The sequence below is a fragment of the Mustela nigripes genome, chromosome 4 (assembly GCF_022355385.1).
Source record: "Mustela nigripes isolate SB6536 chromosome 4, MUSNIG.SB6536, whole genome shotgun sequence".
In the NCBI taxonomy this organism is placed as follows: domain Eukaryota; kingdom Metazoa; phylum Chordata; class Mammalia; order Carnivora; family Mustelidae; genus Mustela; species Mustela nigripes.
This window is the reverse complement of record NC_081560.1, coordinates 92,967,106-92,980,119: the sequence shown is the minus strand read 5'-3', so window position 1 is coordinate 92,980,119 and position 13,014 is coordinate 92,967,106. Positions and strand designations below refer to the sequence as shown.

The following is a 13,014-nucleotide window of genomic DNA, read 5'->3' as shown; positions in this document are numbered from 1 at the left end:
TGCGGTGAGGGAGGTGTGTGCCTGGGTCCAGGTGGAGAGCCAGGTTATGGGGCTCGTGCAGACAAGGACCAGGTGACAAAGCTGCTTGGAGAGCATGGAGGCTTCCTGGGGACACCGATCGGCACGGACACCCTCTTCATGCCAAGTGCTTGGGTCCCCAGGCCTCCCGCCCCCGGCCTGCTGTGCTGAGATCCAGTCTGTCCAGAGCCCTCCACCAGGGCCGCTGTTGGTAGGATGCATCTGTCTTCGGGGTATTTGGCTGCTGAGCCTGCAAGGCTGGGGGGGAGCTGGCCCCAGGGTGCAAAAGCTGTAGTTTTGACGCGCGTGGTAAGGGCCAGGCGGGAAGCACGGGGACGTGCATCGTGCGACATGGGGACAGACACGCCAAGGAGGACAGCTCTTCACGTATGTCGGGCAGGAGAGCTTGGTGTCAGGTGTGTGGTGATGGCTGGAGGCAGGGCTGCTGCAGACCTGACCCGCGGGGAGTTGTGCCCTGTGTGTGGGAGGTGCGACGGACAGAAGTCCAGTGGGGCGACACGACGTGCCAGGGCCTTTGCCGAGGTCTTGCTCGCCTGCGTGGCTCAGACTTGCTGGTGGCAGCCTTTCTGCGACCCCTGGAGCCCTGTGACCCTGCCTCGTCCCCCGGCTCTCACGTCTTCCCTCCCGCCAAGGCCTGGACCTCGGAAGACCCACTGCCCTTTCCAGCCTCTGCAGAGTCCTTTGCCCAGCGTCTTCGCTTTACCTGTTGTGGAAGTGACGCCTGCCCTGGTTCTGCCAGTGTGGCACTTTGCGGTTCTCAAAGCTCGGCGCACCTGCGGCAGGCTGGGGGGTCGGCGCCCTGCCGTGTCCGTCCGCGTGCGTGCATGTGTGTGTACCTCGTGTGCTGGCATGTGGTGGCCCCAGAAACCGCCGCGTGCCCCGCTGGCCTGACACATCTGGCAGCAGCTCGCCTCAGGGACAGCCTCCCAGAGGCCTTCCAGATGGCAGTGTGGGCTGGGGGCCTGCCTGGGGCTGGGCGCCGCGGGGCTCCTGGTGCGAGGAGCGGTTTGGAGGCTACGAACCGCGGTCAGCTTACATCCGAGGGAGACTGGATGGCTCTGGGGATGCCGCTGTCGGAAGGCAGGGGAGGCCAGGGACGGAGCTGAGGTGCCCCGCTCAGCTCAGGCGTCCTGGGGGTTTTAGGGCAGTGCCAGCTCTCATGCTGGGGCTCTCTGGTTTGCGTGTCACCCTGACCGGGCCTCCTGCCGCTGGGGCTTCTCTGCATGTGCTGTGTGCATTTGGCCCCAGGGCTGTGCTGTGGGCTGCGTCCCTCCGGCAGGGGATGTGGGATCCGGTGGTGTCCCCCGTGTGTGACTGCTTCTCGGATGGGCATTGTGTTCCGTCGAGCATTGCAATGGGAAGGCTGGTTGGGCTCGTCTGAGCTTCTAACGGGTAAGAGTTGAGCGTTCTGCACCTGACGCGCTCCTGGCGTGTGTTACCTTGTTTTGTTGGGAGGTAGGAGTTTTACATGCATGTGCTCGTAAAAGTTTGGAACGTTCTTTCCCTCGTTCAGGTAATTAACGTGATTTTAGAAAAAGTCTCACCTAACAAGCTTCCCCTTCTGGTGAATGAGCACAGCGTGCAGTAAATACCGACGAGGTTTGTTTGGCGACAGCTGCGCACATGGTCCCAGGTGCTCCCGTGACTTGCAGTGAAACCTATTAGATCGGTCATGGTCATATTATGGCGAACGTCACCTACCTTGCCTCATTTCTCTTAGGTAGAGAATCATCTGGGATTTTTAAATTGTGCTGCAAAATTAAAATGTTAAAAGCAGATTATCGAAATATACTTGTTACTAGAATTTTGTATGAAGTCCTGACAGTGGTGGGCAGAGTCCCTGCCAGTCCTTCTGGACGTCTTGGCCTTACACTCTGTCTTCACATGGGCTTTTGGTACACCTGGTCAGGGCCGAAGTGTGAACACACATGAGCAAGGATAGACACAGGCTGGTGACTGGAGGACCATAGGGATCAGAGCCCAGGAGGGGGCCCTGGTAGGCCATGGGAGGGCCCCCAGCAAGGGAGGGCCCAGGAGCCGTTTATTCCAGAGATGGGGCTTGTGTTAAACGGACATCATGAGGAACGTGTGAGGAGTGCTTACCCACCAGGAGAAGATGTTTGTGAGCTGTGAAGCCAACAGAGTTCCCCTCCCATGATTATAGAGTCCTGGTGCAAACAAGGGACAGTGCCAACAGAAGCCGTGCAGGTGTGTCACAGAGGTGAGAGGACATGGCCAGGAAGCCTGGGCACACACAGGAACGTGAGTGCAGGTTGCACTGAGACACTCTGTCCTGTGCACTCGGTGGGCAGAGGCGTCAGGGGTCGGTGGGACTCCACGCAGGCACACTGCAGGGGCTGGCTCATGGGGCGGCCTTGGAAATCCACAGGTGAGGTCTTTTGGCGGGATGCTTCCCCCACTGCTCAGGTCTGTGGGTCCCCCACTGGGTGCACAGCCAGGACAGACCCTCCCCCCCGCCCCCGACTTTCACAATTCCGTGAAAGGAGAGAGCCACACCGTCCGCGCCCACGAAGCTTCCTTCTGCTTCCTCACCTGGCATTCTTCATACCTCGTCCATCGTTATCTGCCCCGACTTTGTTTTGGTTTTGGTTTTGATAGGACAAATCCAGAAATCGTGAAACTTCACCCATCCAGACTTCAGTAAAGTAGGACTGAAGCTTAATGTACTTGCTGTGAACTTCTGTTGGTCGCCCACTGCCAGACTGTGTCCAGTGTTCCGCTGCTGCACGGTGCCTCATCAGTGGCTCTTCTCAGATGCGCCTTCAGGCAGTCCCAGCATGCTGTTCGCTTGCTGCGTCTTCTGAGCCTCTGGGTTTAGAATACTTCCCCTCCCTCTTTAATGTCTTGCTGTTTGCTTGTAAAGAAACTTGGAGCTTGGAGCGCCCGGGTGGCTCAGTCATTAAGTGTCTGCCTTTAGCACAGGTCATGATCTCAGGGTCCTGGGATCGAGACCCATGGGTTCCCTGCTCGGCGGGAAGCCTGTTTCTCGCTTTCCCATGCCCCCTGCTTGTGTTCCCTCTCTCGCTGTGTCTGTTAGATAAATAAATAAAATCTTAAAAAAAAATAAAGAAACTTGGAACTTTTCTTAGATTTCCTACGTTCTGGACTGGGCCACCAGTGCATTCACGGTTCTGATGACCTTGTTCTCTGCTCCTGCCCTCGTACCCTGCCAGGGATATTGGGTTTAGGCCCGGCGCTGGGGACTGTCACAAAGGTGGGGACATCGCAGGAAGCACCTGGGGTCTGGCATTGTGGACATGGGTGTTCTGGACCCTTCTTTGGGCAGACCCCCACCCCCCTCATCAGCTCTTCAGCCGATGGCCCCCCCGAGCACTGCTGCCCAGAGTCAGGTTTCCAGTGTAGGCGACGAAATGATGACTTTCTCATGCTGGTCTGCCTTCTTCATTTGCTGCCTGGAGTCCTTATAGAGGGACGAGGCTTTCTGAAATTCTGGCTCCTGTAGAACAGTTTTATTAATTTTCAGATGGTGCTGTACTCTGGATGTCAAGGGGGCTGATGGGCTTTTGTTTCATGAGCTTATGGAGCTTTGGAGACATCATGTTTCAGTCTTCTGTGGACCTTGTGTTTTGGCAGGGGAGCAGAGAACCTTCAGCAGGCTCCATGTCCAGCACGGAGCCCGCTGTGGGGCTCAGCTCGCAGCACTCAGGCGCGCTGACATTGTTCTTTTTGGATTTTCAAATGGTCACATCTTTGCCAGCAGGAGCCCCTTGGGGGCTCATGTGTCCCTTTCTCGGGGCCTCCTCGTCTTGCATGGTGTCCTTGCTCAGGCTCTGGTCCCGGTAGGACACGGGTCGCTCCAGCTGGGAAGACTGGTGCTGGATGCTGACCTGGTGACGCCAAGTGGAGAGAACAGAACTGAGGCTGGATTGTTGAGAGGGAAAGGGTAAAGCATGAACATCTTAGGATGTGCAGTGTGTCTCCCCAAGTGCCCTAGAGGGCCAGGAAGCCTCCCTTTCTTGTGAAAGTGGCTGGCCAGACTGTCCAGGCTCCTGTCCTGTCCAGGCAGGAGTGTGCTGAGAGGATGGCGACAGTGTGACGCCCTGGTGACCCTTGCAAGAAGGGACAGTGGATGTCAGGGAGGCTCCTGGACTTCATGAAGCTGGGCCTGGAGTAGGGCACCCCACGCTGTGGGCTCTCTTGCCCCAGGAGCTGGGAAGAGGTGGTGGCTGGAGAGTTACCTGTGAGGGTGGGGGGAGGAGCTGCTGCTGGGAAGGGAGGCTGTGAGCATGGTGGGCCTCCCTGGAGCCCCCAGGTGGGTCGCTGCACACACTGCAGTCCGACCTTTCCTTTCCAAGCTGCACGGTGAGCCTGGAGGTCCAGTCTTGGTGCCACTTGCAGGAGGGTGCGGCCGGCAAAGGGTCCTGCAGCAGGGCCTTGGCCTGCAAGGGTGGGCTCACCTCTTCCAGCTTGCGGAACGCAGACACCCAGAGAAGAATCCCTGTGTTCTCAGGTGCTGTGGCTCCTGTCTGGGCGCTGGATGTGGTGGGAGAGATGGAGCTGTGGGGGAAGAGAGAGATCTCACTGCTTAAACATGCACACGCTCCCCATGCCCCCCACACGTGTGTGCACATGCACATGCTCAGGTCCCAGTCCCTCCCACTAGGTGCACTCCAGGGAGCCACCTGCACTCCCACAAGCTGGGGAGGGGCGTGAGGATGGCCCCCGGGCGTCCCATGATACAGCAGTCCCCGTTCTCTGTGCGCACTCGAGCCTCTACTCAGACGCCTTCATGCTGGGCCTGTGGCCCCTTTCCCCACCATGTCTCCTCCTGGCCACTGCTGTTCCTGCTTGAGGGAGGAAGGAGGCCCCTGGGTGCCTGCCACGCACCGGAGCCCACGTGGAGGGAGGGGCTGAGCAGAGCTCCCACGTGTGCAGGCCAGGGAGCCTGGCCTCACGTTTCCTTTAACACCCGGTCAGAAGCCTGTCATGGGGCTGATGGGCTCCTCGGATGTGGGTGCTGCGGGGAGGCCTGCCTGCTGTCTGCACCCTGGCTGCTGACTCACTCTTCCCCTCCCCTCCCCTCTCCCCACCCCCAGTGTACTCAGAGGCAGCTGCAGGGGTGTGGCTGCAGGCCCAGCAGGGATGACAAGGCGAGAGGGGCCCAGAGCACCTGCACATGACAGGAGGCTTATTTTTACTCATCGTTGGCTGGAAATAATCAACTTTATTTAAAGAGAATGTGGATTCCAAGTGTTAAAAAAAGCACCCAGCCGTGTGCCTGGCTCCATGGGGAGGAGGCTGCAGGTCCGCTCGGGGTAAGCCGGCCAGGGGCCCACCTAGCTGCCCGGCCTGCGGTGCTGCGTGGCCAGAGCCCCTGTGTGGGAGCGCGCCTCTGGGTCCACGCTTTCGGCACAGCCCCACGGGCAGGGGGCCGCTTGAGCAGGTGTGGCCCTGTGATGTCTCTGGCAGCGTCTGCTGTGCCTTACAGTTGAGGGGTCGTGGGGACCCCAGCCGGTGCAGGCTCTGTGCTGGATGTGGGATGGAGCTTGCTCTCCACTGAGAGGTCCCAGGGTTTATGTCTGGATTTCTGCCAAGTGCAAAGCCATGTTAGCCTTTATTTTGTGTGTGTCTTCGGTATGTGTTTTAGTAGCGTTGCTGATTTCATTATTAGTACATGCAATTGAAAAGGCTGTGTGGGGAGGACGTCTCCTGGCGCCCTCCTGGCCGGGTGTGCTGGAGCTGTTCTCTGCACACTCGAGCACGTCCGCCTGATGAAAGCTTCTGAGCCGCAGCGGGCGCTAGAGCGGGTTGGGGTGCAGGTGCTGTTTCGTTGGCCCCGTCCCAGCTGCAGGGATGCCAGCAGGCTGGTGCGAGAGCTGCCTGGTAGTGGGCTGCAGGGCAGGCGGCTGCCTGCCCTCTAAGAGAGCTGTTTTTCTCTCGATTAGACATCTGTGTTGCCAGGAGCTTGAGTGAGGCCTAAAGGTACAGAGAAGAAAGACAGAGTGCTCATGGCCTCCATGCCCAGCGTGCGTGGCCGTGACCTGTGGTGCTTCTTCCACCTTGCTCTCTATGGCTCCTTTCCGAGCTTCCTTCCAGGCTCTGAGGAGGGTCGTCCTGGCGTCTTTCAGCCCTGTGGCCTGTGGCCGCACAGCCGCATTCCTGCTGACGTCCCTCTGTGCGCATCTTCGTGTCCTGGTGAGGTACAGGTCGGCTCAGGGCCCCACTGACCTCATTGTCACTTGGAAGTGAGGCACATCCTGAGGTGCTGGAACTTAGGACAGCGTTGGATTTGAGGGTGTCACATTTCAGCTCCTAATGGGAGCCAGCTAGCAGCCCCACGGGCTGGGCCGTGTTGGATGCCCAGGCTCATGTGTAAGGCATGTGAGGCATACCCACAGGAGGTAAACACGTTCTTGTCCTACAGCTTCGGCCTGAAAAAGTGTGCATCCCTGTGAACCACCACCTGGCCAAGGTGAGGGCCTGGGTGCGTGCGCTCCGAGCCTTTTCCACGTGTGCGCACGTGCACCCCCGAGACCCTCGCGATGCCGTGTCTCTTCACGGGGCTGCTGGCCGGGCTTCCTTCCAGAGGGCTGGGGATGGTGGCTGAGCTGCACTGGTCGTCGGGATGGTTGCCTCCGTGACTGGGCTTCTGTCTTTCGTTGAGGCGTTAAACTCGCCGTCGTGGGCTCATGAGTCCACACGTACTGTGAACATGCTATTTTTGCTGTGCTTAGCGCCGTTTGGTTTCACGGCAGGCTGTACTGTATTTTGTTGCACCTTGGCCAGGCCCATGTGCGCGTACACTGGGCCGGCCCGGCAGATCCAGGGGTGCGGCGGGTGGGTTTCTGGGCAGTCCGTGGCTCCGTATGTTTCCCTCGCTGTGTGCTCTTTCCCAGGAGAAAGCCGGGGCTGTGGTGGGTTAGGGTGGGAGCTGAGCAGCCGCGGGCTGAGGTGGTTGTGTTGTGCTGTGAAGAAAGGCCCTGCTGAGCAGGTGGTGCGAAAGCAGGAGCCCGGACTGGTCACTGCGGCCCTTTGGTGAGCGACGGGCCTGGTCGGGGAGCTTTGGGAAGCCCCGCAGGCGCGGCATGCTGTGGGCCGTGGCTGCGGATGCTGTCCCCAGCCCTAGGGTGCTGCCCTCAGGGGCTTCTCTGTGGTGTCTCTTGTTCCCCGCGGTTTTCTGGGAAGCCCGAGTAGGAGGGTCAGGAACTGTGCCTCTCGGGCGAAGCGTCTCGGGAGCTGGAGACGGTGTGCGGTCGGTGCCTGTGGCGCTCCCGCGGGCGGCATGCAGCTGGGGCCGCTGGCATGGGGCGGAGGCCGGGCGCATCTCACCTGTCACTCTTCCGCAGGAGGCAGGAGCAGTTCCAGAGAAACCCTGACAGCTACAACGGAGCCGTGCGCGAGAACTACACCTGGTCGCAGGACTACACCGATCTGGAGCTCAAGGTGCCCGTGCCCAAGCACGTGGTGAAGGGCAGGCAGGTAACCACGGGGCTCCTCCGGCTTCTCCGCGTGGCCTCTTTCTTTGGGCACAGGCATCGGGGGTGGCCACCCTGTCTTCCAGACGCGCCCACCAGCCCTGCCATGCTGCGTGGGTGTACCTGGTGGCGGGCAGTTCGGGGCCACTGCTGTACCGTGCGTGGGTCATTCTTTGCACGGTGTCTTCGCGGGAAGCGCTACAGAGGACGCAGGGTGGTCGTTAGGCCTGTCTCACGGGGAGAAGGTGATGTCCCAAGCAGGGACCCCTGGGCTCTGCAGTGGCATGTGGCTGCCCAGTCCTGGCTCTGCGGGGATCCCCCATGGACTGGTGGCGCTCACAGCTCAAGGTGGTCTCCCCACCTTCGCAAGCGTGAGTAGAAATGTGATCTTTCAGCAGGAGACGCGTTTACTCGTTTTAAGTAGATGGGCTTCACTTTAAAGGGAACAGCCCCACGTGGTCTGTGGAGCGGGGTGAGCAGAGAGTGTTCTCATGCCCGTCGGCTGGGGTGCATCCTTGCTGCAGGCATCACACGAGCCTGCGGCCTGTGAGGGGAGCGGCGCCTGCCATGTTCCGTAGGTGGGACAGTGAGGCTGAGGGCCCGCTCAACCTCCCGAGTTGACACTGGGAGCTTACCATGTCTGCCACTCTGGCCGGGCCCGGACACGGAGCGCGCTGGAGCGTGTCTGGGTGGCCGTGGCCTGTGTGAGGCCGTGGTTGGCGAGGGGGTGTCAGCTTCCGAAACTCATGCTGCTTTCCTATGTGTCCGAGCAGCCCCGTTGGCTTCTTTCCAAGGGAAGGTCCCAGAGCACGTGAAGCGGAGCTCCTGCGTGAGTTGCGTGTATGTTTTCTGGAAACAACTGCCACGTGAAGTGGCACTGGCCTCTGCTGGTCTGGATATGTGTGAACCAGGCTGGGCGGTGCGCGGCCCTCCAGTTCCCCATCTCCGCGTGCCGACCGCGGACTGCCAGGCTCTACCTGGAACGGGCCCGCCTTGCGTGCGGGAATCTGCCTCCCGCCAGTGTCTGGTGAAGGCAGCGGTTCTGCTACATGAGCTTCATGGCTCTGTGTAGATGTGGCTGGCGGTCATGGCACTGTCCCTCGTTTCCCCCTTCAGCCCTCTTTCCACCCTGTTCGAGGAGCTCTCACCAGGGTCAGTGACCCCGATCAGGTGGACTTTGGGATCCAAAGCAAGACCTGGCGACTCTGTGTCACCTGCACAGGATCTGGCTCTGCTGACCCTGTCCCCTCTGGTGCTGGTAGGTCACGCCAGCTGGTGCAGGTGGCCTTCCTGGGGGAGCACTTTGCCTGGCATTTTCTGAGGGTTTATGGGGGCAGGTGTTGATTCAGGGCTCATTTTTTGGTGGGGTTGCTTAGTGCACAGGTGAAGGAACTATGAAATGTGCTACTGACTTCGCTGACTTCCTGTCTCCTGACCGATCCATGAGCCTCTGGAGCTTCTCCAAAAGAACTTTTGTCAGACCTGGCCCAAAACTAGTGATTTTCTTTTTTTTTTTTTTTTTTTTTTAAAGATTTTATTTATTTATCAGAGGGGGCGGGGAGAGCGAGCACAGGCAGACAGAATGGCAGGCAGAGGCAGAGGGAGAAGTAGGCTCCCCGCCGAGCAAGGAGCCTGATGTGGGACTCGATCCCAGGACACTGGGATCATGACCTGAGCCGAAGGCAGCTGCCTAACCAGGCGTCCCCAAAACTAGTGATTTTCTGTTGGTTCTGGAGACTCAGGGGACCTGACCTCTCCCACTGTCCTTTTTGCCCAGGAGGTGAACTTGCTGGTGATGGCAGTGTGTCTTCCTGACTCTGCTCTGCCACGAGCCGTGTATCGCAGGGTTCCTGCTGCCCTTTACCACGTCGCCCAAGGGACAGGCCATTGTACCCGGGGGTCACATCCACCCTTCCTGCCATGCCGGTGGCCTGAGCTCTGGGATGATGCACCCTCACTCTCACCAAGGACAGCCCTGGGCTTTGCTTGTTCCTGCAGGAGACATTGACAGGGCCTGTGGTGGCCCCCAGGACTCGGACGAGATGGCCACTCTGCAGCTGACGGCCGTGGGGCTCAGGTGGTGATTGTTGGCAGCTGGGTGGTCTGCACTGGCTCAGGGCCAGACCCCTTCCTGCCAATGGCACCTGGGGTGCGCCCTGGAGGCCATGGTGGACAGTGACCCAGGGAAGGTGTTGTGGGCTGGCCGCGCTCCTGGTGCTGATGGTGGCACACGGAGGGGCCGCATCCGTGCGATGCCTGCTGCCAGCCTGTCTGGTGGCCCCCTGTCTGACGTGCGGGAAACCGCCTCCTTCAGGGCCGTCCTGTCAGGTCAGCGTTGCGTCTGGTCTTCTTAGCTGGGATGCGGCTGACGCGCTGGGGTCAGACATGCCACTCAGCAATTCGATCCCGGTCTGCGGCCAGTCTGGCGGACGCCTGTCGCCTTGCACGGGTGCGGAGTCTCTCCTGTGACCAGAACGCTCGGGATCTCGTCTCTGAGTTACTCCCATGTGGCAGCCTGCTCCTAAAACTCTGTGGTCTCTCATTGTTTCAGTGATCTGAGCTTTTTTTTTTTTTTTTTTTTTTTTAAAGATTTTATTTATTTATTTGACAGAGATCACAAGTGGGCAGAGAGGCAGGCAGAGAGAGAGACAGGGAGAGAGGAGGAAGCAGGCTCCCTGCAGAGCAGAGTCCGATGTGGGGCTCGATCCCAGCACCCTGGAATCATGACCTGAGCTGAAGGCAGAGGCTTCACCCACTGAGCCACCCAGGTGCACCTGATCTGGGCGCTTTTGCCTTGACTCACTTTAAACTTGGGAATACGTTTGTGTGTCTTGGCTTTTGCTGGTCTCAGGGTTTTTCCCTCTGAGTCGCGGCATTCTTCCAGACTGGCTGCCTTCCCGCTCTCCCCTGAGGTGCCTGTCACAGCTACCTGGGAGCAGTGTTTATTTTTGGGTTTTTTCTGTGGCACCTGTCAGATGTCATTGTGACAGCAGCTGTCGTCGCGGCCTTTTGGGGACGAAGTCACACTGGTGGATGGGGGCAGCAGGGGGCAGACCATGTGCTCAGGAAGGGCCCCTGCGCCCGTCCCCGCAGCTGCAGAGCATCGCCTCTCCGGGCTGGGTTCTGGGGCAGCGGCGGACAGGAGAGAGCATGTGCGGGAGGCGTCCCGCAGCCTGTCGGCTGGCGACCCGGGGAAGAGCTCACAGTGAAACTGGTCTCGTGTGGGAGAGAGATGCGGTCAACTCTGCTGAGGAAAATGACATCCCTGTCCTCAGTGCAGAGCGGGGAGAAGGAGCTGCGTGGTCACCACAGGAGTCACTGTGTCGCCCGTGTCAGCTGGGGCCGGGTGGGACCCTGGTCTGGCACCGAGTCCTAGCATTGCAGTGCCAGGATGCCGGAGCCCAGAGACTGGGGTTCTAAACCTGTCTGGCTGGTGCCAAGACCGCAGACCGTCTGGTAGAACAGTGGCAGAGTGGGGACCGGGACCCTGCCTGTCTACCTGCGGCCTTTCGGGGGACAGTGTCATGGCGTTGCTACAGAGTCCTGGCTGAGTAGCCAAATGACAGGCAGCTCCTGTCCTCCTCAGCGCTCTGCTTCCTGCTGCGGTGGGGCTGGTCTTCGCCAGCGGGCGACGTCCTGCCGGCTGGGGTGCTCACAGCTGTGCCTCACGCCGTCTGTGTCTTCGCAGGAACCTTCCAGAATAGCGCTCAGGCTTCTGGCATGTCTTGGATGGCACTGCTTTTCCCCTGAGCTCGGGGCAGCAGGTGGGGTTTGTCTGGAAGCTCCAAACCCCAGTTCCCATCCTGGAGGGTGTCAGGAGAGCCGGCCTTGGGCGCGGAGGCTCCGGGCTCCCGTCTGCTGTGTGTGGCACCTGGCGCCCAGGACGTTCATCTCTGCAGAGCGCCAGCACGGGTGGCCGAGCGTGTCTCCCCTGCACCCACCCTCTTATCCTCTCCCAGTGCCTGCCCAGACCCCAGCATCACGTGTGAGCTGCCGGGACGTTCTGGCAAATGACATGCATGCGACCAAGTAGGAGCGTCTGCTGTCACACACTCCCCGCCCCCAGCACGATCACATGTTTCTGCCCCCCGTTCCCAGTGCGGGCCATGCTGGGCGGCTCCGGGCTCTGGCACCGGCTGCCACGTCCCCATGCTTGAAGCAGGCCTGCCCAGGCTGCCAGAACCCCGCGGGTGCCCTGAGCCCACAGCCCCTCGCACCCAGGCTCCCATCTGCCTCTGTCCCTTCTGGCAGCAAGCTGGGCACAGACCGAGTCCCCTGGTGATTGGCACTGAGGCTGTTTCCTCCGTCCGCCGTTATAGGCAACAACACGACGAATGCCCTGTAATTTTATTTGGGGGGCTCCTGTGTCTATCAGTTTGTTAAGTGTCTGACTCTTGGTTTCAGCTCAGCTTGTGATCTCAGAGTCGTGGGGTCGAGCCCTGGTCAGGCTCAGCACCCAGCGGGGTCTGCCTGAGATTCTTCCTCCCTCTTTCTCTGCCCCCTTCCCCCCAACTCACACATGCACACTTTCTTGCATTCTTTCTCTAAAACAAATCTTTATTTGTATTTATTTATTTATTTGAGACAGTGCAAGTGGAGTGAGGGAAAGAGGGGGAGAAGCAGACTCCGTGCTGAGCAGGGAGCCTGATGCAAGACTCGATCCTGGGATTCTAGGATCATGACCTGAGCTGAAGGCAGACGCTTCTCTGACTGAGCCACCCATCACCCCATAAATAAATCTTCTTTTAAAAAAATAGGTCTGTTCAAGTCCTTTGACTTTTTTTTTTTTTTTTTTAAGATTTTACTTATTTATTTGACAGACAGATCACAAGTAGGCAGAGAGGCAGGCAGAGAGAGAGGAGGAAGCAGGCTCCCTGCTGAGCAGACAGCCCGATGTGGGCCTCGATCCCAGGACCCCGGGATCATGACCTGGGCCGAAGGCAGAGGCTTTAACCCACTGAGCCACCCAGGTGCCCCAAGTCCTTTGACTTTTTAAGAAATTGGATTGTCTTTTTGTTGAATTTTAAGAGTTCTTTTTAAGTATAAATACTGTACTGTTGTTAGATAATTTACAAGTATTTTCTCCGTCTCCATGAGTTGTGTTTTTACTTCTTTTTAAAGGATTTTATTTATTTATTTATTTATTTACTTATTTACTCACTTACTTAGAGAGAGGGAGAGCATGCCCAAGTGGGGGGCAGAGGGAGAAGCAGGCTCCCCACTGAGCAGGGAGCCCAACATGGGGCTCGATCCCAGGACCCCAGGATCACTGACCTGAGCCAAAGGTGGACGCTTCACTGACTGGGCCCCCCAGGTGCTCCTCTTTTTACTTTCTTAAGAGATGGTGGGGTTTTTTTTTTTGTTGTTGTTGTTTTTAAAAGATTTTATTTATTTATTTGACAGACAGAGATCACAAGTAGGAGAGATGCAGGCAGAGAGAGAGAGAAGAGGAAGCAGGCTCCCTGCCAAAGCAGAGAGCCCGATGCGGGACTCGTTCCCAGGACCCTGGGATCATGAC

General features: G+C 58.7%; 1 protein-coding gene across 4 annotated transcripts in view; it reads left to right on the top strand.

Annotated features, from left to right (window-relative positions):
* NUDCD3 (NudC domain containing 3) overlaps positions 1–13,014 on the top strand; it is a 57,612-nt gene that overhangs the window by 28,254 nt on the left and 16,344 nt on the right. For all 4 annotated transcript variants that reach the window (XR_009403882.1, XM_059397121.1, XM_059397119.1 and 1 more), the window contains exon 3: positions 7,368–7,500. Coding sequence is in view for 3 of the 4 variants with exons in the window: in XM_059397121.1 (XP_059253104.1) it covers positions 7,368–7,500 (133 nt within the window). In the remaining variant the exon portion in view is untranslated. The remainder of the gene's footprint in view (positions 1–7,367; positions 7,501–13,014) is intronic.